The sequence below is a fragment of the Toxotes jaculatrix genome, chromosome 18 (assembly GCF_017976425.1).
Source record: "Toxotes jaculatrix isolate fToxJac2 chromosome 18, fToxJac2.pri, whole genome shotgun sequence".
Lineage (NCBI taxonomy): Eukaryota > Metazoa > Chordata > Actinopteri > Toxotidae > Toxotes > Toxotes jaculatrix.
The window spans coordinates 1,023,085-1,046,158 of record NC_054411.1 but is presented as its reverse complement, the minus strand read 5'-3'; the positions used below and the strand labels follow the sequence as shown (position 1 = coordinate 1,046,158).

At 47.1% G+C, this 23,074-nt stretch overlaps 3 protein-coding genes across 6 annotated transcripts; all 3 read left to right on the top strand.

Moving 5' to 3' along the window:
- The first annotated feature begins 12 nt into the window (after positions 1-12).
- On the top strand, positions 13-7,585 carry LOC121198709 (myc-associated zinc finger protein). Of its 2 annotated transcripts, XM_041063008.1 has the most exons (9): positions 13-1,336; positions 1,591-1,754; positions 2,686-2,836; positions 3,653-4,044; positions 4,645-4,901; positions 5,096-5,159; positions 5,260-5,431; positions 5,846-6,283; positions 6,573-7,585. In XM_041063008.1, the coding sequence occupies exons 2-8, from the start codon at positions 1,722-1,724 to the stop codon at positions 6,169-6,171; spliced, it is 1,395 nt and encodes a 464-aa protein (XP_040918942.1). In that variant the 5' UTR covers positions 13-1,336; positions 1,591-1,721; the 3' UTR covers positions 6,172-6,283; positions 6,573-7,585. The 2 variants fall into 2 exon arrangements, with proteins under 2 accessions (XP_040918942.1, XP_040918941.1); XM_041063007.1 differs by having other exon boundaries at positions 13-1,754.
- A 680-nt stretch (positions 7,586-8,265) lies between these two features.
- On the top strand, positions 8,266-18,992 carry nlk1 (nemo-like kinase, type 1). Of its 2 annotated transcripts, XM_041062386.1 has the most exons (12): positions 8,266-8,941; positions 9,191-9,648; positions 10,621-10,750; positions 10,868-10,923; positions 11,311-11,417; positions 12,135-12,220; positions 12,435-12,644; positions 12,742-12,843; positions 13,179-13,265; positions 13,537-13,735; positions 13,949-14,042; positions 18,803-18,992. In XM_041062386.1, the coding sequence occupies exons 2-12, from the start codon at positions 9,341-9,343 to the stop codon at positions 18,852-18,854; spliced, it is 1,431 nt and encodes a 476-aa protein (XP_040918320.1). In that variant the 5' UTR covers positions 8,266-8,941; positions 9,191-9,340; the 3' UTR covers positions 18,855-18,992. The 2 variants fall into 2 exon arrangements, with proteins under 2 accessions (XP_040918320.1, XP_040918321.1); XM_041062387.1 differs by lacking the exon at positions 18,803-18,992 and adding an exon at positions 14,225-18,672 and having other exon boundaries at positions 8,268-9,648.
- Positions 18,993-19,274: 282 nt separating this feature from the next.
- On the top strand, positions 19,275-22,997 carry LOC121198341 (ceramide synthase-like). Of its 2 annotated transcripts, none has more exons than XM_041062388.1 (6): positions 19,275-19,411; positions 19,774-19,857; positions 20,773-21,004; positions 21,273-21,368; positions 21,454-21,563; positions 21,994-22,997. In XM_041062388.1, the coding sequence occupies exons 1-6, from the start codon at positions 19,287-19,289 to the stop codon at positions 22,223-22,225; spliced, it is 879 nt and encodes a 292-aa protein (XP_040918322.1). In that variant the 5' UTR covers positions 19,275-19,286; the 3' UTR covers positions 22,226-22,997. The 2 variants fall into 2 exon arrangements, with proteins under 2 accessions (XP_040918322.1, XP_040918323.1); XM_041062389.1 differs by having other exon boundaries at positions 21,454-21,671; positions 21,994-22,135.
- Positions 22,998-23,074: the final 77 nt, after the last annotated feature.

The window sequence follows — 23,074 nt, the reverse complement described above, 5'->3', positions numbered from 1 at the left end:
ACATCACATCATTTGATCAGCTTGAGTTCATGAATTCTTACACAGTTACTCATTCATGTTTTCATATTAATACACATCATTGCTCATATATCTGAAGCCCAGGAGCTCCATGTTTCTCCCAGTGTTATGTAGTTGTAGATGTGTCCTGTGGATGGAGACAGTGGAGCTCATGTAGACCAGCTGCTCTGAAACAGGATGCAACATATTGAGATTATTCCCCCAACCTGATGGTCATTCAGTCTTTCAGTCACAATACTGTGACTGAAAAACAAAACAAATCAGTGATTTATCAGTGTCTGCAGTTACTGGGGGAGATGAACAAATTTATGAAATGTAAAAAAAAAAATTAAAAAAAAAATCAGAAACAGCTGATAATGGCTGAGCAGGGAACCAGAACTAAATTCAAGAAATTAACAGTTACATTAAGATTGCAGAGATTTAAGATCAAAACCACATTTTTTGGAAAAAGGGAATTAGCTTTAAAAGTGGACTCTTTTGGAAATAGAATTCTGCTTGGTGTTTGGATGCATGCCGAATTTTGAGTCTTTTATCAAATGGCAAAAAGATTGTTGGTGCTCCTCAATATCCCCGTGAATTTCTGCAGGCAAGCGTCAAGCCATTATGAAATTTGGGATTTTTTTGAATGGAGTTTGGTTTGGACGTCATGTGTGTTGGGGTTAGATCCAGCTGTTGCACTTGCGCGCATCGTTACCTTTAAGATGCTCGGGGATAAAGCGTTGTTTTAGCTAAACCCGACACCATTTTAGCGAAGAGAGACTTTGGTCCGTCCGGTGGACGCGGCCCGGATGACAGGACGAGTGTTTTTAGAAGCACCGGTGGATTTTCTCCTTAAAACGAAGTGGGGGAATTAACGGCCGAGCTAATTCTATAAATGTCGGATTTCATTATTTGTCGGCCTACCGAGCAGTGGCGGCGGCGGCGGGGGCGAGAGGGACGCGACGAGAGGAGAGGAGGAGACGGGGTCCACTAGGAGAGGAGGGTGCATACACAAAATACTTTCCCTTTAAAGCGGAGAGGGACAGAGGGGGTGAAGAAGAGATAAAAAAAGAAAAGGAAGAAAGACAGAGAGGGAGGGAGGGCGAGGGAGAGAGTGAGAGTTTGAAAAAAAGAGAAAGATGTCATCCTGTCGATTGAAACACCGAGGCGGAGCCATGGACCGCGGCCGACCAGGAGCTCTCTAGTTAGGCGACGAGCTGTACGCAACGCCGAGGCTTGGAACCCGACGCCGCGGCCTTTTCGGAGCTAACGCAAAATAAATGACTCCCGAACAGCTGCTGACTATGATTAGCACGTTTCGACTACTCGTCCATCTTCTGTATAAAAATAATCTCTATTTTGCATGCAATTCAACAAATTTTATTACAGTAGACATAAGCAAAAATGCACCATTAAAGCAAGCATGATATCAACCATTTTGTCGCATTTACCAAAGCATTCTGTCAGTGCCTGTTTAATGCCAACAGATATTAATTCATAACTCATAGCAGCCTAATCACTAATAAGTGTTGGTTGATTGAAGCTAAATATCGTCCGGTGTCATTTTATATTTCCATTAATTAATCCGGGCAGGTAGAGAGGAGCTGCCGTACAGGCCGCGGACTGTGTTTTCATAGCTGCAGTTGGAACATTTCTTCCCGGGCTCCGTTGCCCTCCTCCCTCCCTTCTTTGGTCCCAGCCTGGTTAGCTTTTACTGCTTCAGGATGGACACCTCCTGGAGTAATTTCCTCTTTCAGGTAAGTGTTAATTGATGCTGGAGCTGCTTTCTGAGTTGTGGCTTTTTGTTTGGGGGTGGAGGAGAAAACCGGGAGGGGAGGGGGGGGGGGGGGGGCTGATATTTCTGCCTGGGTTAGAGCTGGATGGGGGAGGTCACCGAGGGGTCAGGGTGAGGCTGGCTTTCTCAGGCCAGCTGTAGCCTGTACCACAGGTGGACACTCACCTGGTTTGTCAGGTGGATTTTTGTTGAAGCAGTTCACTTTGTAAATGTGAAGAACTAAAATGCAAAATCAGGCAGCACTGAAAAGACCACAGCTTTTAAACAGACCCTTCCTTATCACTGAGTGTGGAGGCTCTGTGGTAAAACCCAGTTTCATTATTTTTAGCTCATGTTGCGCTCACACACTGCACACTCCTAAATGTGCCGATTTATTTTCTATTGATCAGCTAATCAGCTCATCTCTGGGACAGAGGCAGAATCCCCCCCTCAGGTTTTTACCTTAAACCCAGCCACAGCAAACTTTACTGCGCAGGTCATCTTTAACCTAAACGCAACTATTTTTTTCATTTTACGCCAAATTCCAGAAGCATTCACAGCACCCTGATCCATAACCCGTATGGGATCAAGGGTGGTGGTCTGAACACACCTGCAGAAACAGCAGTGAGGCGTAGAGAGGAGCAGCCAGATGTTTCCCTCAGGAGCTGGTAGAGACCAAAAACAGAGCTAAAAGAGAGGGAACACTGGACTTAGGCAGCTGTTTGCTAACATGTCCATCATATCATCAGTCATGATAAGGTCAATCAATACTGACACCCCCCCCCCACCCACACACACACACACACCCCACACACACACACACCCCCCAAAAAAGGACAGAAAACAACCAGTTTGTAGTTGACCTGTGTGTTTGCTGGAGTGTTAATGAATATGTCATCGTTTGACTGTGGCAGACGCCGCCGACCCAGAGCCAACCGGACACGCCTCTTCAGTCAGAGCTGCTGCCTGAGCTGACGGGCTCGGCCCAGAGTCCTCCTGCTGAGCACATCGTGACGCCGCCGTCCACCGTCGACACCGCCGCCCTGAGCGAGGAGCCGCTACCTGGTGAGGGGGAGCTCAAACTGCTTTCAAACTGCTTTCAAACCCTTGTCACATTGAATGACTTTAAAGCTCTGGTGAAATCATTGCAGTCTACTTTGTCTTTGAGCAAGTTTTTATGTTGTTCATTTTATATAGTAAATAAATAAGATATGAAATTAACAAAAGAATTTTTTTTTACAATTGATAAAAACATGAGTCAAATATAAATTTTGAGACATTAATCATTCGTCACATCTCTAGAATAAAGAATGATTTAAAAATATATATATCAACACTTTTATAGTTAATTGATTGCAGCCACTGTATTAGAGTTTAGTTATTCTGTTTGTGCCACTTTGCATTATTCATATGTGTTTTTATTTTTATGGTGGGAAACCTATGAAATATTAGTATTTACAGTTCATGTGTCGTTACGTGCCACTGTTGAACATAATGATGGGAATGGATCCTATTAATCAATATTCAGTTCCTTTGTAAAATGACACAAAACAAAGTGCATGTTTTTCCATAATAATAAGTGTTAATAATGATTCCCACAGAATCAATCATGATCCATAAACCCACAGTGTGGCTAAAACATCGAGTTGTCCTGCTGATGTTGGATTTTTATGAAAAATGTGAAATGTAGCTGTTTGAATTTAAAAATCTGTAAATGGGAAAATGACTGAAGACGTTTTGTTTTATTTTTAATCCTCTTGTCACGTTTTGTCGTCCACAGGCAGGAACATGAATCTGTTCACTGATCGTTCATTTACACCTGACTGAAATTTAAAAGTCAAATCTGAATTTGATGTTTTGACCCTCTGCTGTGTCCGGCAGTCAAACCGCTCACCAAACCGAGCCGGCCCGCCCACATCTGCGCCACCTGCAACAAGGAGTTCAAGAACAGCTACAACCTGCGGCGGCACCAGTCGGTGCACACGGGCATCAAGATGAAGGACCGAGCCGCCCGGGAGAAGGAGGACGGAGGGAAGGGAGGACGGGTGGAGAAGCAGACCGTCCCTCTCTCCCTCCTCCACCTCACCCTGCCCCCACAGCCTCCTCCTCCCCCTCCCCCCACCGCTGCCCAGGAGACCCTCCCCCAGCCCGGTCAGCACGCCAACCAGGAGAGCCAGCCGGTCTCTGTGTCGATCGCCCCGGCAACCGTAACCATGGCTGCACCGCCGCAACCCATCCAAGCAGCTGTTGTTGTTGTGGGGTCCATGGAGCAGGTGGGTTTGCTGGGAAAAGAGCCAGTCTGAGTTTAATATGCATGCAGGGACTGGCCCCGGACTAAAGGACAATTCAGGCTTTTTATTTATTTATTTATTTTTCTCTCCTTGTTTTGGCCATCATTCCTGTTTTTGTTGCTACCAGTGACATCTGCATGCCAGGGTCTCTGCAGGTGCTGAAGGTCTTCAAAAGCTCTGAGTTCAGTTTCCTTTCAGAAAGTATTATAGAGTCTTATAGTGTCCGTCGTCCTTCATCCTCTTCCCTTTGGCTTTGATGTTAGACCTGTTCTCCTGACTTTCCTGGCACATACATCCATAGGAACGTCTTTATGTGTCATGTCTCAGTAGATTTCAGACACCTGCCCAGCTCAGCTTTGTGTGAAACAGCCGATCACGTCCAGAGAAATCTCAGTCCAAAGAAGTTACTAAAATCTTAGGTTCAGAAAAAAGTTGTGTTGATTTCTGACATGAAGTTTATCTGTTGACGTTCTCAGACGTTCTTCCAGCCTGTTAACTGTCAGATGTCTTATAAAGCTGCCGGCTCCTGTGTCCTCTCTCAGCTGGACAAAGCTTCATAAGCTCTCTGCTTTTGCTCTACAGAACCCGAACCCAAATCCCAATCCCAACACTAACCAGGTGAGAAAGAACCACGCCTGTGAGGCCTGTGGGAAGGCCTTCAGAGACGTCTATCACCTCAACCGTCACCGGCTGTCCCACTCGGACGAGAAGCCCTACTCCTGTCCCATCTGCCAGCAGCGCTTCAAGAGGAAAGACCGGATGAGTTACCATGTGCGCTCACACCAGGGCGGTGTGGAGAAACCTTACATCTGTCCGCACTGTGCCAAGGCCTTCTCCAGGTTTAAACTGTATTTTATTATACGTAACAACAGGCCTCCTCTGCTGCCTCATTCAACAGTTCATTGATAAAACATTCATCTTTACATCTTCTGTCATTGTAAATTGGTTTATGAGCACAGTTTAGTTGGAGATAAAACATTTTGTACTTTGTTGTGACTCAATCTGTGTTTGTTCTTAATTCCTATGTTTTCAGACCGGACCACCTGAATAGTCATGTTCGACAGGTGCACTCTACAGAGAGACCGTTCAAGTGCACGGTAACGTCTTCATCTGTCTGTTTACTGGAGTTCCACCAGTATGTGTTCGAGCCGGAAGCCACTGTGCATGTAGTCATACGTTCCTTCTTGTTTCCCGCAGACGTGCACGTCGGCGTTTGCCACGCGGGATCGTCTCCGAGCTCATCTGATCCGTCACGAGGAGAAGGTGCCGTGCCACATCTGTGGGAAGCTGCTGTCTGCTGCTTATATCACCGACCACATGAGGGTCCACAACCAGTCGCAGCACCACGCCTGTCACCTCTGCAACCGCAGTAAGTCCCAGGATAACAGGTCAAACCCTGAGTGTTGTGGCCTGGTTGAATCTGCTCACTGCAGTGTTTGTGTCCAGTGCTGCTGTAGCTGCTACCTCAGTCTCTCAGAGCTGGAAACTGTATTTTAAGGTTCCTGCAGCCACTGCTTCAAATTGAAAGTATTTCACAGGTGAAAGAACAGGATGTTTTTATTGTTAGTTAGAGGCAACTGCTATAAATGGATTAAAACAGGTCCTACATGAGGAAGAGGTGAGTGGATCAGTGTTAATATTGCAGGCAGAGACAGTCACAGTGAGCTGTTAGATGAAGAGCTGCAGGTCAGGAACAAACCTCCTCTGCCTTATCAAAGAACTGCCTGTTTATACTAAAACAGGCTAAATCATCTGTGTTCTGTGTTTTATGTGTGTTGTCCAGGCTTCACCACCCTCACCTACCTGCGGGTCCACGCTCAGAAGCACCATGGCCAGGAGTGGAAGGAGAGCGGCGGGGCACGGGGGGGTTTCGGTGGGACGGGGGCCGGCGGGGTGCTGCTCTGTCAGCTGTGTGGGGTGCAGTGTAAGACAGCCACACAGCTCCAGGGTCACATGGGCACCCACACCAACCAGGGCGACCCCAGCCCCGACCCGACGAGCACAGGCCCAGTGGGCACCACCAGTGTGGCTGTCACTGTGTCCAGTGCTAGCACAGTGGGACTGCTGGTAACTGACTGCTCCAGTATCGCCCCCCAACCTCACAGCTAGCACGCTGGGGGGACGAGGGGGGGAGCTGGGGGTGGGACAGGGGGGAATGGAGGCGGGGGAATCTGGTAAAGGAGGACACATGAAGGAGAGGACTGGACAGCAGCTAAACCAGGTGTGAGAAACATTCATCTGTTTAAAGATGGATCACAGGAACAGGAAGTTCAGACTGTTTAAAGCAAATACTCAAATGCCTTTTTCTGTGTTTCATCATCCTGTGACCCCCTTAGATTAATCCTGGGACCCTTGATCCCTGGATTGAGCACCAGTGTGCTAATGAATGTTCGGTCACACCGTAAATTACACTGAAATAATCCCTCGGCTTCAGTTTTAACAGATGTGAGCCGTTTGCGTGATGTTTTAGTTTGACATTTGCATGACCTGCTTTTGTTTTGTCGTTCCAGATTATTCCTTAACAGACCGCCACAGGTGGACACAGACCGGGACAACCTGCCATGGACATCATCTCTCCTCCTCAGTGTTGGCACGCGGTTTCAGAAGGACAGCGAGCCCAGGTTCATCAGCAGTGTGAAACAGCTGACCTGCCTCCAACACTGAGAGGGACACACTTACTGTACATGTTACATACTGTACCAGACGAGTCAAAGCCAGGGAACAGAGCGTGGATCAGACGATAGGAAAACCTCTTTTCATTGTTAAAGGAGGAAAATAAATGTGTATTTTTATTCATATGGCTTTAGCAGTTAGCTGTTTCTATTCGCCATCACTTCGTTGTTTTATTTTTTAACTGACCCGCACAGCCTGTCATGGTTTTGTAAAGCTGTCGCTGTTTTTACATCTTTTATATTCCATGATATCAGTGTTGGTTTACGATGAGGACATTGACCTGAAGACCTCAGTTAAATGACTTATCTCAGTTTCTCCCCTAATTTATTACAGAACAGTTTCTGGTTTGCCTTTGTCAGATCCTTCAGAGCAGGGACGCCTCCAAACAGGACACGGGAACAAGTGTTTCAGATGGGCCATCGTGTACATACACTTTACCAGAGCTGATAAAGGCAAACTAATATTTGTTTGTGTATATTCTCCATGAACATTGAATGTGCATAACTTCTCTGCTTCATATAATCTTTGTTCTTACTCTGGATGCTGATTTGTAATTCTTGAAAAGGTAAATTGCCATGTACTTTGTAGCTACCTTGGTGACACATTTTATGTGGCTGTGCATATTGATTGTACTTGATGCATAGTGCATAGCGCCTCGTTACTACTGTATTAAAAGGCAGTAAAATGCATGTGTGGATTTAAGATGAAATGATCTTCATGGGTGTCTGAGTGCACTTTATCCATATCTGTGGTGGAAAGTACCTAAGTTCATGTACTTAAGCATAATTTTGATACACTTTACTAAAGTATTACTATTTTAAACTACTACTTATTATTAAGCAGCTTTAGTTACTAGTTACTTTTCAGATTAAAATTTTACGTAGAAAACTTGAGTGGTCTGTCCGTCCTGGAACAGGGATCCCTCCTCAGCTGCTCCTCCTGAGGTTTTGTCCTCTTTTTCCCTTTTCTTTTTTTTTGGTGAGGGGGGGTCTTTATCTGAGAGGAGGGTCTGAGGACAGAGGGTGTCCTGTGCTGTACAGAGTGTAAAGCACCTTGAGGTAAATGTGTGTTTTGTGATATTGGGCTATTTAAGCTATTCAGTTTTTTTGCTGGGCCCCCACTGATCCCAACTGTGCATATCAGTTTCATTATTTCCCCAACCAGCACTCTAGAGGTGAAATGATCGGTTGGTTAGTTGAATATTTGATTGACAGAAAATTTGTTGATTCAGTTGATTAATCCTTTGGGGGGTTTTAAAGCAAAAGTCAGGGGTAATCCTGCCTTGCTGATCATGTACAGTGGGGGTGAATAGGGGCCCCTCAGCAGACATTAACCCTTTGAGTGTGGGATTGTATTCCTGTTACAGGGACTTTTTCCACGGTGGTATCACTGCTCTTATTTAAGCTGAAGACCTGAGCGCTTCTCCCACCTCCGGTCCGTGTCTCCTCTGGAGGTGGCCCCCAGCTCCACAGCTACCGACCGTTAGCTTTGTTTACAGCGGAGCGAAGAGCCCCGACCCTCCCCCACCCGGCCTCACCAGCTCCTCCTACTCCACAGGCTAGCCCTCTAGCTGTAGCTGCCGCTGTAAAAGCGACGAGAATCCAGCCGGTTTATATTAACATTGAATTGAAAGGGCCTGTTGGATGAAACTCCAACCAGAAAATACAACTTATGGCCTTTATGGGACGCTCCTGCGCCGGGGTTTACGACGCGATGGCCAGCTAGCTGGCAGCTAACGATCCGGCTAGCTCCAGGAGCCGGGACGGGAGCTCCGGCGACAGGCGTCTAAACTCGGCCTTTTAAAGTCTGTTTTCGTGCCGAGCCATCTCTGGTTTAACTGCGCTCGGTTTGTACGTCGATTACGCTAATTTATCAGAGGAAGGCTTTCTTTGTAAAATATGTAGGTCACCGTAAACGACCGATGGTGGTTATGTGGGTCACAGGCACCAGCGCGTTAACCTGTTAGGTGGAACAGCTGGTTAGCAAGAGAGCTAGCTACAGCGATGGTTTTTAATTCATAGTTTTAAACGGAGAGACGGTAACGTCGATGCATTCGCCTGTGTTTGTGAGCGGTGCTCTGCAGCTTCAGCGGCTGAGCTGATCATCGGGTTTAACGCCTGTTTTTTCATGTTTTGGAGTCGTCGCTGACGGTGGTTAGCTGACTGGACGCTGTTAGCCGAGTTAACCGAGCAGAGCCACTAACCAGGTGAGTGCTACACACAAAGGTAACTCGGCTCGCTGGTTAAAGTGAATGAATCGGTTATCCGTCCGGTGGCTGTAACGCCACGGCCTGGACGCGCATTCAGCCGGGCTTCAGCCAGCATGCTCCGGACTTTTAGCGTGTTTGTTTGTATGTCTTAGCGGAATAATCGAGCCTCGGTCCGGCTGCAGTGGTAACACACGGCCCCCTGCTTTTCTCCGCCTTGACACTGAGCTGGGTTGTTTACATCTACAGGGTTAACGCATCGTGCTCAGTCGGCCCTGTATGCACACGCAGGAACGTAACGGGTCATGCTGAGTGAGGAGCCGAGGTTCCTCCGTGCCTAGCCGGGCAGCAGCAGCTTGGTGCCGCTCAGACAAACTAGAGTGTTTCGGTGGCAGGAGGATGGCATTTCACGGCGCAGGCCGGCAGACCGTCTGTGGAGACTTGTTTCCGGGCTCAGAGCTGGGCCACAAGTATTTCTGTGTCAACTCTTCCTGCGGAGCCCCCTCCACAGGCCTCAGCGCCACACCGTGCCTGACTGGACCCACTGCCCCGGCCGGGACCCCTCGTCACCCCACAGCTCTCGGAGGAAGCACGGGCGGCGGAGCGGCGGTGCCTCAGCCCTACAGCAACCCGGCCAGCGAGGTGCCCAGCCCCCCAGAGATGGAGCCGGACCGTCCCATCGGTTATGGCGCATTTGGCGTTGTGTGGTAAGAGAACATCACTAATGGCTGTGTCAGTGTTCTGCATGGTTTAACTATTAATGATGCACACCCTGCGCTCCTGCTGACAGCTGCCCAGAAGCTCACCCACCTCCTAAGCAGCCATGGCCTCCTATTGTTTCTGTAGGGTCCTGAAACTATTCAGAGACAAATCATCCGTCACTGTGAACATCGAGTCTGCTTGTATGTTTTGTCGAGAAGCCTTTTACACTGACCAGTAAGAAAAACTGCAGCTCATTTAAATCAACCCGCACAGTGTTAGACTCCAGCATTGTTTTCATGAGAGGAAGGTTTCATCAGACAAGATGGCATCATCATCATCATCATCATCATCATCAGGGTTCAGGGTTTGTCAGACGGTGATAATCTTTGTGCCTGTGATCATGTTTTCTTTCATTGGTTGTTTCATTCTCCCGTCTGCCTCCTCAACATGATTACTATCAATGAAACGGATGTGTTTTGTGAGTAATGGGCTAAAACACAGAAAAAGTTACAACAAAGCTTTAATGTTTACATGTTAGGAGAGTGAATGGTTGATTTCGTTATTGACTAACCTGCCCATTGTTTTCTCAATCGATTAAAATGTCAGATGGTGAAAATGTCCATCACAGGTTTCCAGAGTCCGGAGCGATGCCTCAAAATGATGTTATGTCTGTTCAGTGGTTCATGACCCAAAATTATTCAGTGTGTATGATCTCATGAGACAGAGTGAAACATCAGATCGTCACACGTGAGACGAGCAAATGAAATGATGATCAAATCTAAAGCAGTGCAGAGTAAATTCAGGTTAACTTACTGATGGACGTGTGTGTCACAGGGCAGCAGAGCTCGTAGCATGTCTTCATCACTGAATGACCCAGACTGCTAAACTATGTCACCAAACCAGCCTGAGCTCTGCCCGACAGGAAAATACTTCTCGTAATGGGGATGTGTGTCTGAACTACCTGTGATCATTTACAGGTCAGTGACTGATCCCCGCGACGGTCGAAAGGTGGCTTTGAAGAAGATGCCTAATGTCTTCCAGAACCTGGTCTCCTGTAAGAGGGTCTTCAGAGAGCTGAGGATGCTCTGCTTCTTCAAACATGACAACGTAATGACTGGACGGGGGGGACCTGGTGTTTGTTGTAGATGGGACAAAGGATCAAAGATGTTTTATAAAATAATAAATTTAAAGGCCAACGACTAAATGTTTTTTCTGTCCAAACAGGTTTTGTCAGCTCTGGATATTTTGCAGCCTCCACAAATCGACTGCTTTGAGGAAATGTATCCTTGCTCATGTGAAAAACCGGAGCGCAGCCTTCACACACACAGCGCCGTATTCACTGCCTTTCCAGTGTCACATACATTTACTTCCTGGTGTCTTCTGTCCCAGTTTCTCTTCATTAATTGCCCCTTATGTCCTCATTTTCATTCACTTAATTTAGCCTCTCTAAATCCAGTTCATCACTGCAGATGTGAGGCTGGTCACTGGTGAATATTTCATGTGTGTAGTTGACCGTTTTTTAAAACGTTTTATTGACACTTGTTGTTAAGTAACTGTGTCCTCTTACTAAAAACGAGACCCGTGCTCGGAGATGCATCGTGCACGTGTAGGCGGAGGTCAGTCCGCGTGTCAGCTTTTTTTTTCCTTGACAGCAATCCGCCCCGCAGATACGTGATAACAGAACTGATGCAGAGCGACCTCCACAAAGTGATCGTGTCTCCTCAGCCTCTCACCACCGACCACATCAAGGTCTTCCTCTATCAGATCCTCCGAGGTGAGCGGCCGGTTTCAGTGTACTGGGAGAGGAGTGGTGGTGAATGTGTATTTGGCCTGAGAGCGAGACGGCGCAGAGATAACAGCATTTTCTGATTCGATGCAGATGTGGATGAACAATAGATGTAATATTTGTCGCTGTGAGCAGTATTTGTGTTGATGTTTTATTCAGTGTGTACAGCTGTTTGCTGTGCTGAGTCTAAGAGTTGCACAGTACTGTGGCCAGGGGCTCAAACGACGTACCTGGGAGCCAGATCTGACCCAGGAGACATTTTAATGGTCCTCTCCTGTTTAGAATTTAGTGTCCAGCCCGACACACAGCTTAGTTTTCATTTTTTCCATTTTGGGTTTTTCATTTTACAACTGTTTTGTAACGAGGCTGCAGCAGAGCAGAGAAAATGGCTTTTTCTTAAAAATAAATGTTGTTCTAACTTTTTGTTTGGCAGCTCGTGTAAAGGAAAATGTATGTGTGACAGTGACTGTGTAGAGCTGCTGCCATCCTGCAGAAATACAGTCACAGCTGTTTCTCTGCTAAACATCCTGCTCAGTGTGGCAGGTCTGAGGGTCAGGACGGGTTCTGCACACTTGGTGGGCACCGTGTAGTTTAAGTTTGAGGCCCCTGATGTAGAGAGTAAATCAGAACGCGACTTTAGACCATGTGACCTGAGAGCGCAGGAAACAGAAGATGTGTGATTGTTGTTGTTTCTGTTGTCTTCAGGACTGAAGTACTTGCACTCTGCTGGGATCCTGCACAGGGACATCAAACCTGGAAACCTGCTGGTCAACAGCAACTGTCTGCTCAAGGTAAAGCTCAGATTTGTGTGTGTGCTCTTTCAGAACCTCTGATCAGTTAAAGAAATCACTGCACCCGCACGACTTTACAGAACAAACCTCTCCTCACGGACCCTGTGGTCGTGTTGTGTTGGCTGTGAGCAGCTCACGGCTCAGCAGGACGTCCATGTAAGAAACAAACCTGTCTGTATGAAAATTCCTTCAGCGTCGTTTTGTCTCTGGTTAGATTTGTGATTTCGGGCTGGCGCGCGTGGAGGAGCCAGACCCGTCACGTCACATGACCCAGGAAGTGGTGACTCAGTACTACAGAGCGCCCGAGGTGCTGATGGGCTGCCGGCACTACGGCTCGGCCATCGACGTCTGGTCAGTGGGCTGCATCTTCGCAGAGCTGCTGGGACGGCGTATCCTCTTCCAGGCACAGAGCCCGATTCAGCAGGTGAGAACAGTATATTACTTTTAATTGAGGGTCTACGTGTGAGTGACAGTTGATGGTTCTCTCACACGGTTTCTGTCCTGGCTTTGCTTCGTACCAGCTGGACCTGATCACAGACCTGCTGGGAACTCCTCCTCTGTCGGCCCTGGCATTGGCCTGTGAAGGAGCCAGAGCCCACATCCTGAGGGGGCCGCACAAACCGGTACGTGACTGTGTGGTCTGCTCACACGGAATCCACCGCCAACATCAACACACACGCGCCTCTGAGAATCTCCCACAGAGGACACAGAATCAGCGTGTTCAGGCTTTAACCTGCAGCATCGTTTTTGTGTTTCACTCACTTTTCCAAAATAACAAATACGTCACATTAATTATTATATTATACATTAAATGTCACATCTGGCTGATCATCCTCTAAACAAGGTCTTCCCTTAGGTGCTGCAGTTGTTGTTGTTGTTGTTGTTGATCTTGTTGTTGATGAGTAGCAGATTTTGACGAAGAGACTGACGAAGGAAAGTCTTTATTTCTCGTCCTCAGCCGTCGCTGTCGGTGCTCTACATGCTGTCTGACGGAGCCACACATGAGGCGGTGCACCTGCTCTGCCGGATGCTGGTGTTTGATCCGGTGAGTTCAGACCCTGCTTGTACGAGCGATGCTGCAGCCTGCGAGGAGAAAACCACGGAAACACGAGAAAGCATCGGCACTTCTTCACCTCTCACACTTTTATTGTTGTGGATTTAATTTTAAATGGATAAAATATCTATTCTGGATAAACAGTGGAGTCATTCAGCACAGAGGAGTAAGAGATCAGGCTCTGATGCACACAAACAGGATCAGTCGTGTCCAGTACACATGAAGCTTTGAGTCATAACTTCTCTTTCACTTTCTCCTCCAGGCTAAAAGGATTTCTGGCAGTGACGCGCTCTCCCACCCTTACCTGGACGAGGGGCGTCTGCGCTACCACACCTGCATGTGTCAGTGCTGCTACTCCGTTCCCAGCGGCCGAGTTTACACCCGGGACTTCGAGCCGGTAGCCGAGCGGCCGTTCAGCCACAGCTACGAGAACAGCCTGCTGTCTGTGTGGCAGGGGAAAGGTACGGCGAGCCGGCTGTGCTCTGTCATTTTGTCTCCAGTCATTGTGCACGTGTGAGGACACTGGGATCACATCTGGCCAATCAGCTGCCACTGTGGTGATTTTATCCATGAGCTCAGACTGAATCCACGTGTGAATGAAGCGTGTTAGCGAATCATAGGCAGCGGTTTAACAGTTAATGAGTGTGCTCTCATCACGTTCCTCTTCTCCTCAGAGTTAATCCATCGCTTCATTACGGAGCACCAGCAGGGCAAACGGGTGCCGCTGTGCATCAACCCTCAGAGTGCTGCCTTCAAGACCTTCATCAGGTGAGGAGGAGGAGGAGGAGGGAGGGGGAGGAGGGGGGAGAGGGGGGCTCAGCTGATCATGAAGTCATTTCCACGTTCAGTACTTCAGCCTCTTATAAACCAGCGAATCAGATCAGTCAGAATTTAGCTTCCCCAATAATTTTCTGATGAAGTGGACAAAGCAGTCTGATCTCTGTCCTTAGGTCGACTGCATGGCACTCGTCCAAGGTGTCCCGGAAGGAGGAGAGATGAGCCGTCCTCCTCTTCGACTGGAGGCGTGACAGCAGTTTGGGAAAGGATTTCTTTGGCTGTGGCATCTGAAAAGTTTGGGTCTTTTTTTTACATTTTTTTCTTCGTTCTTCTGGGAGATGCAGAGAGAGACGACGCAGCCAATCACAGCAACAGGAAGACAGCCGACCCACCTCCTCAAAGTCCTCAAATATTTCCCCCCTGCAAATCTACAAAGTCTCCCGAATAGGAAAACTACCGCTGAACTCCCTGAACGACGCAGACAGCTGATGCTTGAGGCGTTTTCGGTGCTGAAAAAAAAAAATGCTGCTGAAGTGCTTTAAGAAAAAAAAGAGGAAAACAATGGAACTCGGTACTCGATTGGATTTTGCAGCTCTGTTAGCAGAGACATTAAGGAATAATGATTTTAATGGTTTGGTAGAGTTGTTGCTTAGTTGATTTTTGAAGTCATTCCAGCCCTGTGCAATATGGTCTAACAGAAAACACACTCTCTTACCCACCGGATTATCGGACACTGGCGTGGACACAAGCTCCCGATCAACCAGACACCGCCGCCCGCCAAACAGCCGTTACCCGCCAAACAGCCGTTACCCGCCAAGGTTTTCTTTTTTCCGACACATCGCTCACTGTGTTCCCGTCGCTCGGCGTCTCCGTGCGTCGACGCCGCGGTAATAATGCAATTTACCAGATGTAGCAGGTTTTAACCACAGGTCCCAGGTGTTGCTCCACACGCAGTCGCTTTGTCGTTGTTTTTCTAGCTGCCTGTTTTCCGCACGGTGAGTCGTTTGGTCCTGGATCACTGTTGTTTCACCACCTCGCCACATTCAGCGGGAGAGGAAGCTGGAAAATAAGAGCTTACGAAGACGCAGGAGGCAGGAATTGATTCCCCACAGTCTCATGTCCACAGACCGTGTGATGGCAGAGGACTTTCTGTGTGTTTCAGTGTTTTTAATAGTGTGAGTGGTGGAAGATGCCAAACCTACAGATATCTGGCTGCTCTTCTTTCTCCTGTCACGGTCACTGATCTCTCCTTCCCCCGTGAACTCACCCGGTGTTTTCTGTTGACGGCCTCCGGTTTTTGTCCCACCGGCGGAGAGGAGGAGGAATGGACGACGGCCATGATGTTTTTTTTTTTGTTTGTTTTTAAACTTCTTAATTTATTGAGTGTTTGTTGAAGAGTGTGTGTCTCCACCCTTTTTGATTTAAGTGAACCCCCCAAACCCCCGCCCCTCCTCCCCCGCCGCCCCTCGGTCTCGGTTACCTCAAACGAAGTGAAGGCTGAGGACCCGGGGGACAGGTGGGACAGGTGGGACACGTGCATCTCTGTAAACTGAAACCCTCCCGTCGCATCTTTACCGCCATTCCTCCACATCCGGTGACTTCTTTTACCTCGCGCTCGCTGCTCGTCTCTCACCCGCCGCGCAGAGTCGGTGTCAGGGTCTGAGAGAAGGACGCTGTCGGTGAAATGCTGCTGTTTTTTTTTGTTCCTGCTCAGTTTAAGGCTCAGGTGTCCTCTCGTAGACTATGAATTGTACAAAGCCACATACAGACGCACCAGTATTGATCCTGGTCTGGATGATCGGAGAAGAACAGGATCAGATTCTACACTGAAAGAAGAGAAGTCTCGACTCTCACGGTGTGATGTGAAATAAATACCTGAGGAGATTTTTGTTTCTGGTGGATGAGCTGTTATTTTACTGGGCCACAGACGTTGATCGGATCGGGGTAATTTCCACACTGGTGGTTTTTCATGTTGAGCTGCGGAGCTACAGATTCCATCTGCTGAGTTTGACAGCTCGTCCTGCAGGAGCTGGGATGCTTTTTCCAGCAGTTTAGTTTCAGTTGATTGAAAATGAACTTGCAGATCAGTCGATTTAAAACTGGGACTAATGAATCTTTTCATCAACAATGAAAAATGTCCCTCACATTTTCCCAGTGATGTCTTCACAGTTTTTTTTTCTGACGAACCGTCCAAACCTCCAGTTTCTGACCAGCTGTGTTCAGACCTGCGCAGCTGGAGTTTCGTCCTGTGTGAAAACTGAATGAATGATCGAATCGTTTCTGCTCGTTCCATAGCGGTGCGTTCAAGGACGCTCCGTTTGTTCGCGTTGGCCAGATTAGTTTTCCAACATATTCCTGACTGTAACTCAAAATCAGTTTTATTTTATTTGAATTATTTTCTGATGAGTTGATTTGTGAATCAAAGTGAGGGCTAATTTTCACATGTTAAATAAAACACATCACAGGTCCATTGCTAAATGATGCCACGACATAACACAGGCCGTCTGCTCCAGCTCCCACTGAACGGGTTTTAAAAGCTGGATTCAGACTCAGAACACACGGTTTGTCAAAGTGCGAATTTCCTTGTTGGAGAGATGTGAAGATGTTTGTGCAGCAGTCGTGTGAAATCTGAGATCACCTGCAGCGACGTACCAAACCTGGATGTTCATGGAAAAAACACAGTGACTTCTCAAAGGGAGGGAAATAATCTAAAAGTACCGATCTGTAGTTGATGCAGTGAACATGTGAAACCATCAGTGTGGTCCTTAAATCTGTGCCCGTTCCATGTGGCCCTGAGATGTTTGGCCCCTTTTCGACTGCAGGAACTTTGCCAGGAACCTTTTTAGGATCTCAGGAACTTTAAGGGTCGTTTAGTGCCAACGGAGCGAGAGTGACGGCCGACTGCAAAGGCTCAACATTCAGACATCACAGCGTCTCTGACCAGGCTGTCGTCCACACTGAAGGAACCTTGGGCTCCTGGTTTAGTTCCTGTGGCTCCGGAACCGTGTGTTTGAACGGTTGAGTTGCTGCAGTCAGTGTTCATAGAACTGGATGGTTTTTTTCCCCTTTTTTTGTCGTACATGCCCTGAACCTCCAGCAGGCGGGGCCCCCGAGCTGCCGGGTCCCCGGAGCCGCCGGGCCCCCGAGCGTCCTCGATGGTCCCTGACAGTTTCCAGATTTTTAACCCCTGAAACCTCAGCTCCTCTTCTACAGGAACACAGCGAGTCTCTGTGAGAAACACTAAGACTGACTTGTATATCTGCATGTGTATATTTATTATCCCATGGAGAGCATTTGGGTTTGAATGCTGTGCAATGGTTGAGTTTGTCGACGATGACGAAAACGTACATTTTGTGGTAATTTTTATTTAATTCATCTTAGGAAGTGATTTTATTAGAAGTTTTGTTTTGTTTCTTGTGATCTAATTAGACTTTTTCTGTCCAGAGTCAGAGAACGTTTCGATAAATGTTCCCTAAAAATACCAAAAAACGTAGTGAAGTTCTGCACGCTGTCAGCACCCATAAGTTTGTTTCAAGTTTATTTATGGTTGTTTGAAGTAGCAGCATTTTGTTTGGTGATAAGATTGAAATGTTGCTGCTTGAAATAAACTTATTAGTGTAGTTACTGGTGGAATTTGTGCGCTCAGATTACAGAAGCGTTTTCTCGTGTTCACGGCCCACTGTGCACGCCGCTCACTAAGTGTTACCTAAGATTTGTTGATCATCTTCAGCCTTTTGCTGTAAAACACAGATATAAAACAACATAAATGATTCATTTGAGGAAATTTTAAGACAGAAAACGACGGCAGGCAGGTTCATGTCGACCGTCGTGTCCTGTAAATGGACCTGATGTCAAAGCGTTTTAATAACTACGGCGGCGACTAACAATTCTTTTCATCATCACTTAATCTGGCGACGTTTTCTCGTTTAATCAACAAGTCTTCTGTTCATAAAATGTCAGATTAATCCAACAGCTCATAGTAACGTCTTCAAACGTCCAACAGCTCAAAACCCAGAAAGCTTCAGTTTACTGAAACGTCTCCGAACGTCAGACTGAAGAAGCTGCAGTTCACTCTGACATCAAGCAGGAAAGCAGGAAGTCGGACTGATCAATAAAAATACTTGATGTGAGGAACCAGAAACGAATCATTTAGGGAACAGTTAGACCAAACGTTTCCCTCCGGACGTTTTCTTTTCCTTCTCTTTTCTGTTGTTGTGTTCGTAGAGATCCTTCCAGCTTAGGAGCAGTTTTGAAACCAGATGACCTGTTTGGTCTCTTCCCTCCCTGCGCTCTGTTCTCAGATCAGCTGAGGACAGTGTTTGGAGTCTTTCAGCTTTCAGATGCTGAAGAAGAGTAAAGCAGAGACGGGACAGACAGACAGAGGGACGGACAGGCAGAGACGGCTGGTCATCTATAGGGATTAGACTTGTTTTCTTCTATGAAACGAAACTTGATGTGTTTATTATTCTAAATATGAAACTGATGTTTTTGTCTTCGTTTTAGCAAAAAAGTTTTGTTTGTTTTTTGACTTGTGTTCCCAACAAATACTTGAATTTCTTAAAAAATGTTTAGAGTTAAAGTAGTGAATGATGAATAAATAAATGGACACTGGATAACATTCCTCTGCCGTGTTCAGCTCAGTTCTTTGCACATCGTCAGTGGAAATCTGGGATTAAATAAGACTCAGTCACTGCGTGTGAATGAACAGCAGCCTCATGTTTTCATGTTCCAATCTTTCGTTTGCACCACAGGAAGTCAGCTGGATCAGGAAGGAAGGAAGAAGGGACCTGTTACATGTGCTGATCCATCACGTGAACGTGGGACATTCACCCTGATAAACTCTCTTCATTATGTTAAGTATAAAAATCAGGGAAAATGAAAACATCACATGTTCTGGCTCCAGTTTTTTTAGAATTGATGATGTTTTCACTGCTCAGTGTTGATGATCCTGCAGGTTTCACCCTTTGTGATACAGGTGATCCAGAGCAGCCTCCAGCAGGTCCAGGTCCCTGGTCCTCGCTGCTGAGAGTCCACCAGGCAGTTTGTCCCTCCTCCCTCATCACCACACCCCCCTGACAGGTGGCAGCAGGAGGCTCCGCCCTCCTCATCCTCCTCTCTTAGCTTCTGCAAACCTGTCCTCATTTAAGTCTGCAGCTCCTCCAGAGAGTGTGTGAGAGTAAATCCACACACACACACACACACACACACACACACACACAGGTAAACCCAGGAGCCATGTGGGCCCTCGGCCTCATCACTGCCGGCTCCGTCTTCTTTCCCGGACTCTTCCTTCTGTCCAAACTGACTCTGAGACATATGATGGGATGGAGAGACGGGGACGCTGCTGTCATATCTACACGGTAAGAAAACACACACACACTGCAAACCCAGCCTGGTGTCTGAGCCTCCATATTTTGGAAATGATTTCACAGTCAGTGAAAAATAGTTTATCACCAACACAAACAGTATCCGTCAGTTTCCTGTGGAAATGAGGCAGAACTGTGTTTTTACGTCTCACTGCTGAGTGCGTTTGATTTATTCACCATTTGTTGTTCATCATCAGTTTGAAACAAAACTAAAGACTTTGCTCAACATGAGGCAGGAACAGTTAGATGAGTATGTCCTGATTATCAGGCAGGTCTATGATGTGCAGCAGCTCATGAAGAATCCAGATCAGGAATCTTTTTCTGATTTCTCTGTCTGTTGATTCCTCTGCTCTCAGCCTGGTGTCGTCCATCCAGGCCGTCATGGCCTCGTCAGCCGGATGGATCATCGTCTCATCCTGCAGGGACGTCATGGAGGACAGGTGAGACGCTGTCCCCCTTTCATCCTCCCTTTTCTTTCACCTTTTAGATTTTTATGTTCAGACAGATGCTCCCTGTCAGAGCCTGAATATTATCTGTTCATCATATTCTCTGTTTCACTGCTGCTTTCGTGTGTGTGGCATTTTTCTGCTGCAGTCATTTCAAAATCAGTTTACCAGAAAAATCCAAACCAGCAGGTCTGCAGAGACAGAGGACAGAGGGCAGTGGACAGTGGACAGGAGGCTGTGAAAGGTTCAGTGTTGCTCTGTAATCTAATTAAGAACCTGAGACTAACTCTCCTCCTGAGCTGTGCAGCAGCAACAGAGCTATTTCAGTCTCTAAGACGGTCGCAGAGATCACTAATCCTCCACGCTGAGCATGATGGGAAATGAAATGATGAAGATGGAGTGTGAGACAGGCGACAGAAGGGTGGGGGTGGAAGGGGGGGGGGGGGGGGGGGGGTCCTCACTCAGCTCCTTCATTTCCCAGTCAAAGCAGGGAGTTTGTGTCTGAGCAACATTTGTTTATCAAATCACAGACGCAGCGACGTCTGTGAAGCTGCTGCATGAAAACTCACCTCCACTGAGTTTGTTAGCTCAAGAAGAGAAAACGTTCAGAGTCAGTCACGTTCACATTTAATACAGAGGCCGGTAGATTCAGGCGCTTTGCAGCTGTGACTACAGTCACATCACATCAGCAGCTTTTTCTGCTGCACGGAACCAGTCAGGATCCTGATGCATGTCTTTCTGTGGATACACCTGTGGACACATCTGTCCTGTCTTGTCTTATTCTGTTTGAGCATTTCAGTGTTTTAAATGATGCTGTTTGTCGACGCTGTGTCTCCATCACTCGTCCTCATCAGCCTCCTTGTCTCTTGTCTGTTTCCTGAAGTGTATTCATTTTGTCCTCACCCTCAGACACTGGCTGACCGACTCCTACATCCTGTTTGCCACGCCTTACTTTGCCTATGACATCTACGCCATGTTCCTGTGTCACTGCCACAAGCTGCAGGTCAAAGGTCATGAGGAGGAGGGGGGGCTGAGGGGTGCCATGTCGGTGGGGGCAGCTGTGGCGGGTTACCTGCGCAGAGATTTCCTCATGGTGCTGCATCACGTCTTCATGGTGGCCTTCTGCTTCCCCGCCTCGCTGGTAACTATGGCAACAATGACATGACCGCGATGACCCCTGACAAAGGTCAGGGGTCATCGTGGTCCAGTCACTTTGGTTGGATAGGAATTCAACATGGCTGCTCAACACAACCAGAGCCTGAACCATCAGAGCCTCTGTGCCCGGGAAACACCTGCACCCACAGGCTCGGTTTGTCACAGGTGAACACTCACATTTTACCTTGTGTCAACAAATTATCAGTTTTTTCTTTGTGTGTGTGTGTGTGTGTGTGTGTGTGTGTGTGTGTCAGCTGTGGAGGCAGGGCAAAGGTGATTACTTCCAGGGCGTTTTGTTTCTGGCTGAGCTCAGCACACCGTCCGTCTGTCTGGGGAAAGTCCTGATCCAGGTAATCCAGCCCCCTAACACACACGATGTGTGTGATATGTTCAGTGTTTTATGTGTGTTTGTGTTTGTCTCCTTCACGTCCTCAGTATCAGCAGCAGCACACTCTGCTGCACAAAGTCAACGGAGTCCTCATGCTGCTCACCTTCTTCGGCTGTCGGGTTCTACTCTTCCCTTACCTGTACTACGCCTACAGCAGGTACCTGAGTCTCTGCCCTGGTTTTAGAAAGAAACAGCTCAGAACGAAGCGCTCGTCTCCTGTAGCAGGTGGAAATAAGAAGCTGACCAGAAACTAAAGGATTTAAAGGTTTTTTGTTTCTTTCCATCAAAGAGAAACAGAATTATTCTCAACTTTTGAATGAAGTAATTGAATTAAGAATAAGATAAAACAAGATTCAGGCTGAATACAGAATAAACATGAGATAAAGATAAGAATCGAAGCATCTATTGAATCTGTGTTTTGTCCTGTTGACTGAGCTGGTTCTGTTCAGGTCCGGGTGTCCTGGATCCGTGTCCACAAAAGTTTACCTTCATCTGTTGAATAGAGTTGAACAAGCTGTTGTCAGTAAAACTAAATATGTGAAATCTGAGGCGATGTGTTCTGAGTTGCTGCTTTCTTTGTGTTTCAGGTACGCTTCCATACCAGTTTACTCGGTGCCTCTTGTGGCCCCGTGGCAGTGTAACCTGGGGGCCGCTCTGCTCTGGCCCCTGCAGCTCTACTGGTTTTCACTGATCTGCAGAGGGGCCCTCCGCCTGTTCATGAGGGGACGCTCAAAGTCACAGCTGGAGACCTTTAAACCCGAGCATGGCGGCTGTCTGACCCCGAGCAACGGCTGCACTCTCCACAAGGACGGACACTGACTCTGGAGATGAATTTAAAGACAGACAGACAAACAAAATGTCTGACGTCAACATGAACCAAAACAAAAGGGACAAACAGGCGACTGAGAAGGAGCCAGAGAAAAGGTGAGAGTTTCCTCTCGTGCTGAAAAAACAGAATCAGCTTTGATGAGTTTTAAATCTACAACGAGTGAAGAGGGAGAACAGTGAGGTGAAGGCCTCATCAGCCCTGATCAGCTTCCAAATGGAGACGGGAAACAATTCAGAGACGAGTCTCTGAGGTGGAGAACATGACGAGAGAGAGAGAGAGAGAGAGAGAGCTTTTATTCTGACAGAGTGATTACAAAGAAAAAGTCTCAGCGAAGCATCCAGACATGATGAGAACGTTTGAGTCCTCAGATATACACGATAAAGCAGATTAAACCCAGTGACCCACAGCTGAAGACCAGTTTAATAAGAACACTGAACACTTTATTTACAGAAACAAATTTAACAAATAGCATTGAAGTAAAATACATTTTAATGGAACTTTACTTGAATATTTCCATTTTATGCAACTTTATTCTTCTGCTGCAGAAATACTGAGCGTGACTCTGCTGCATTCATTAAAGTGCTGAGTGTGGAGGTACGTCTGCCTTGACGTGGGTTTATTTTGAAACTGTGTTGAATCTGATGGAGCTGACTGTGTTTAGGCTTCTCATCGCCCCCCTGTGGCCACATTGAGGAACTGCAACCCAACAGGTAAATCAGTGGTAAACAGAGTTTATAATGTGTATCAATGTGTACAACTCTTTAATGTGATTTTCTCTGATAACAACAGTTTCATTCGTATTATAACACGTGTTATAATATGTGTTATAATACGTGTTA